The following is a 4,770-nucleotide window of genomic DNA, read 5'->3' on the forward strand; positions in this document are numbered from 1 at the left end:
ACCGCCACCGCTACCCCACCACCTCTACTCACCTCCACTGCTACCCCACCGCCCTCCTCATCGCCACCGCTACCCCACCGCCCTCATCGCCACCGCTACCCCACCGCCCTCCTCATCGCCACTGCTACCCCACCGCCCTCCTCATCACCACCGCCCCTACTCATCGCCACTGCTACCCCACCGCCCCTACTCATCGCCACCGCTACCCCACCGCCCCTCATCATCGCCACCGCTACCCCACCGCCCCTCATCATCGCCACCGCTACCCCACCGCCCTCCTCATCACCACCGCCCCTACTCATCGCCACTGCTACCCCACCGCCCCTCATCGCCACCGCTACCCCACCGCCCCTACTCATCACCACCGCTACCCCACCGCCCCTCCTCATCACCACCGCTACCCCACCGCCCCTACTCACCGCCACCGCTACCCCACCGCCCTCCTCACCGCCACTGCTACCCCACCGCCCCTCCTCACCGCCAGCGCTACCCCACCGCCCTCCTCATTGCCACCGCTACCCCACCGCCCTCATCACCACCGCTACCCCACCGCCCTCCTCATCGCCACCGCTACCCCACCGCCCTCCTCATCGCCACCGCTACCCCACCGCCCTCCTCATCGCCACCGCTACCCCACCGCCCTCCTCATCGCCACTGCTACCCCACCGCCCTCCTCATCACCACCGCTACCCCACCGCCCCTACTCATCGCCACTGCTACCCCACCGCTCTCCTCATCGCCACCGCTACCCCACCGCCCCTCATCATCGCCACCGCTACCCCACCGTCCCTCATCATCGCCACCGCTACCCCACCGCCCCTCCTCATCACCAGCGCTACCCCACCGCCCCTCCTCATCGCCACTGCTACCCCACCGCCCTCCTCATTGCCACTGCTACCCCACCGTCCTCCTCATCGCCACCGCCCCATCTCACCGCCACCGCTACCCCACCGCCCCTACTCATCACCACTGCTACCCCACCGCCCCTCCTCATTACCACCGCTACCCCACCACCCCTACTCATCACCACTGCTATCCCACCGCCCCTACTTATCGCCACCGCTACCCCACCGCCCCTACTCATTACCACCGCTACCCCACCGCACCACCCACCTCCCTTATCCCACTGCCCCTCCTCTACCCCACCCACGTCCCCTTCCCCACCTCCTCCCCCCCACCTCACCCACCCCACCACCTCCCCACCACCCGTCCCCATCCACCTTCCCTACCCCACCACCCCACCCCCTTCCAGCCCACGTTAACAGTGGCGTTTAACAAGATTTTGCCCTCCTCCTCCAGCTTGTTCGATGCTGTGTGCAGACTCCCGGGGATCCCTGTGGCGCTCAGCCTGGGATCCGACCGTCATCCCGACAGCCAAGTCCAGCAAGCGGCGTAAGCAGGAGCTGTCCAACTGGACCCACAAACAGGTAAACGGGAGAGGCAGCTCCCTGACCCTGCTTCAGGACTGTAGAGGGAGCTTTACTCTGTATCTAACCCCGTGCTGTACCTGTCCTGGGGGAGTTCTGATACCTGTATCTGTCTCACTGACAATATTTCTGCTTGGTGTTCTTTCCCAGGTTCACTCTGACAGGGTGACTGCTGTGTCTGAGGCCCATGAACTGATTGTAACCGGGTCGTACGACCGGACCCTGCGTCTGTGGGATCGAAAGTCTCTGAAACAGGTCAGCTCTCTGCAAGCTGCTGCCCCACTCTCCATCCTTCCTGAGCTGCTCCCTTCTTCATTCTCCGCCACATCCTCTCACAGGCTGCGTCTCTCTCACTCTTTGCTGATCATCTCCCTCTGTCACGATCCCCTCTTCCTCGCTCACTTCTTTCACTCTCCTCATTTATCCCTGACACCCCCGTCGCTTTCTCTCTCCCCCCGTCGCTTTCTCTCTCCCCCCGTCGCTCTCTCTCTCCCCCCGTCGCTCTCTCTCTCCCCCCGTCGCTCTCTCTCTCCCCCCCGTCGCTCTCTCTCTCCCCCCGTCGCTCTCTCTCTCCCCCCGTCGCTCTCTCTCTCCCCCCGTCGCTCTCTCTCTCCCCCCGTCGCTCTCTCTCTCCCCCCGTCGCTCTCTCTCTCCCCCCGTCGCTCTCTCTCTCCCCCCGTCGCTCTCTCTCTCTCCCCCCGTCGCTCTCTCTCTCTCTCCCCCCGTCGCTCTCTCTCTCTCTCCCCCCGTCGCTCTCTCTCTCCCCCCGTCGCTCTCTCTCTCCCCCCGTCGCTCTCTCTCTCCCCCCGTCGCTCTCTCTCTCCCCCCGTCGCTCTCTCTCTCCCCCCGTCGCTCTCTCTCTCTCCCCCCGTCGCTCTCTCTCTCTCCCCCCGTCGCTCTCTCTCTCTCCCCCCGTCGCTCTCTCTCTCCCCCTCGTCGCTCTCTCTCTCCCCCCGTCGCTCTCTCTCTCCCCCTCGTCGCTCTCTCTCTCCCCCCATCGCTCTCTCTCTCCCCCCGTCGCTCTCTCTCTCCCCCCGTCGCTCTCTCTCTCCCCCCGTCGCTCTCTCTCTCCCCCCGTCGCTCTCTCTCTCCCCCCGTCGCTCTCTCTCTCCCCCCGTCGCTCTCTCTCTCCCCCCGTCGCTCTCTCTCTCCCCCCGTCGCTCTCTCTCTCCCCCTCGTCGCTCTCTCTCTCCCCCCGTCGCTCTCTCTCTCCCCCCGTCGCTCTCTCTCTCCCCACTGTCTCTCTCTCCCCCCAGCTGTCCCTGTCCCTCTCTCTCCCAAACCCTTGTCCCTCTTTCACCCTCTCCCCCTCACCTCTCTCACGTTTCTCACACTCGCTCTCTCTCCTGCACCCTCTTCCTTCCTCTCTCACCCTCTTCCTTTGCACCTTCCCCCCCTCCCCCTCCCATACCCTCCTCCCTCTCTCTCCCTCCTTCCTTACACTGTCTCTCTGCCTCATTTGCACACACCCTCCTCCCTCTCACGCAACCTCTTCCCTCTCACACACCCTCGCTCCCTCTCACCCCCCGACTCCTCCTCTCCCTCTCTCTAACCCGTGTTTGTTGTTTCCCCCCCCAGGTGGCTCTGTTTACCTGCCAGGCCCCTGTCCTGTGCCTGGAAGTGAATCCAGTTTGCCCTGGGATGGGGGTCTGTGGGGATTCCTTGGGCAACGTCTACTTCCTGAGCTGGACCAGCTTCCCCATCGATGGTTAACCCCGCGGAGCAGCCTCATCAGAAACAGGATGACAGGGGTGCCCGCTGATACAGTCTGACTGGGAGAGTTGGGCAGGGGGGTGGGGGCGGGGGGGGGGGATTAGTGCTGATTGGAGACAACTGTCATCGGAGTAATTAATGGGCATACCCTGTAGCAAGATCTCTCCGTCACTAACCCCTTTTAAAGAGGGAGTCTCTCCGTCAGGGACCCCCTTTTAATGAGGGAGTCTCTCTCCGTCAGGGACCCCCTTTTAAAGAGGGAGTCTCTCTCCATCAGGGACCCCCTTTTAAAGAGGGAGTCTCTCTCCATCATTAACCCCCTTAAAGAAGGAGTCTCACTCTGTCTGGGAGACCCTTTTAAAGAGGGAGTCTCTACGTCAGGGACCGGGTTAAAGAGTTGGCGATTTTCTGTTGATTTTCAGATGGGCTTAGAATAGTGACAGGGAACGAGTGAAGGGGTTTTAGCCTCCGGAGATTTAAAAACCCTTCGTAAGCTCAGGCTCCGTGGGTTAATGTAAATACCGCAGCTCCTGGCGTGTTTATTTTTGTTGTCGAGTCAAATCATTAGGACGATGAAGTTGATGCTTTTGTTGAACTTGCTCAGGAGAGCAGCTCCCTCTGAGCTTTCAGACTTCTAACCAGCCTGCCCGACATCCGAACGGGAGAATCTGCTGCCCACGGGGGTGGGGGGCTCACTGGGTCTCCCCCCCACCCACCCACTGACTGAGTGTCCCCAAGTTCCCATTCACCCTCTGCTGAACTATCGGTCCCAGCCTGTCGGGGGGGGGGATGAGGGCCGGGGACTGCTCGTGGTCCTGAGTCCCACACAGCTACATTCCTCTGTGTCACTTAGGAGGTAGTAAATGGGGAGAGAGACAGAGAGAGAGAGAGGCAGCTTCTCCCCCCCCCACAGTGTGGACCTGATACACTTCAGCACGAGCTGTGATTTATACTGTGCGCGGCGACAATCACTGAATTAAAGGAATGAAACCAACCATGTCTGGTCCCTGCATTTTAACTTCAGTGTCAGACCCCAACCTGCTCCCCTCTGCTTGTAGCAGTAGCGTCGGTCCGGCAGTGGAGGGTGGCATTGTCCGACTTTAATCACAGGAGAGAGAGAGAGAGAGAAACCGGATTGAGGGGGAGAGGGGACTGAAACTCAAACCGGATTGAGGAGGAGAGGGGACTGACTCTTTTATAAACCGGATTGAGGAGGAGAGGGGACTGACTCTTAAACCGGATTGAGGAGGAGAGGGGACTGACTCTTGAACCGGATTGAGGAGGAGAGGGGACTGACTCTTAAACCGGATTGAGGAGGAGAGGGGACTGACTCTTTTATAAATCGGATTGAGGAGGGGAGGGGACTGACTCTTTTATAAACCGGATTGAGGAGGAGAGGGGACTGACTCTTAAACCGGATTGAGGAGGAGAGGGGACTGACTCTTAAACCGGATTGAGGAGGAGAGGGGACTGTCTCTTAAACCGGATTGAGGAGGGGAGGGGACTGTCTCTTAAACCGGATTGAGGAGGAGAGGGGACTGACTCTTTTATAAACCGGATTGAGGAGGAGAGGGGACTGACTCTTTTATAAACCGGATTGAGGAGGAGAGGGGACTGACTCTTAAACCGG

General features: G+C 60.8%; 1 protein-coding gene across 1 annotated transcript; it reads left to right on the forward strand.

The window, feature by feature from the left end:
• The first annotated feature begins 1,300 nt into the window (after nucleotides 1-1,300).
• Nucleotides 1,301-4,132, forward strand: LOC144678173 (telomerase protein component 1-like). The gene is made up of 3 exons (XM_078538052.1): nucleotides 1,301-1,427; nucleotides 1,578-1,682; nucleotides 3,006-4,132. Exons 1-3 carry the CDS (start codon nucleotides 1,308-1,310, stop codon nucleotides 3,138-3,140), a joined length of 360 nt encoding a protein of 119 aa, XP_078394178.1. The 5' UTR covers nucleotides 1,301-1,307; the 3' UTR covers nucleotides 3,141-4,132.
• Nucleotides 4,133-4,770: the final 638 nt, after the last annotated feature.

Source organism: Cetorhinus maximus, unplaced genomic scaffold, assembly GCF_964194155.1.
Source record: "Cetorhinus maximus unplaced genomic scaffold, sCetMax3.hap1.1 HAP1_SCAFFOLD_3738, whole genome shotgun sequence".
Lineage (NCBI taxonomy): Eukaryota > Metazoa > Chordata > Chondrichthyes > Lamniformes > Cetorhinidae > Cetorhinus > Cetorhinus maximus.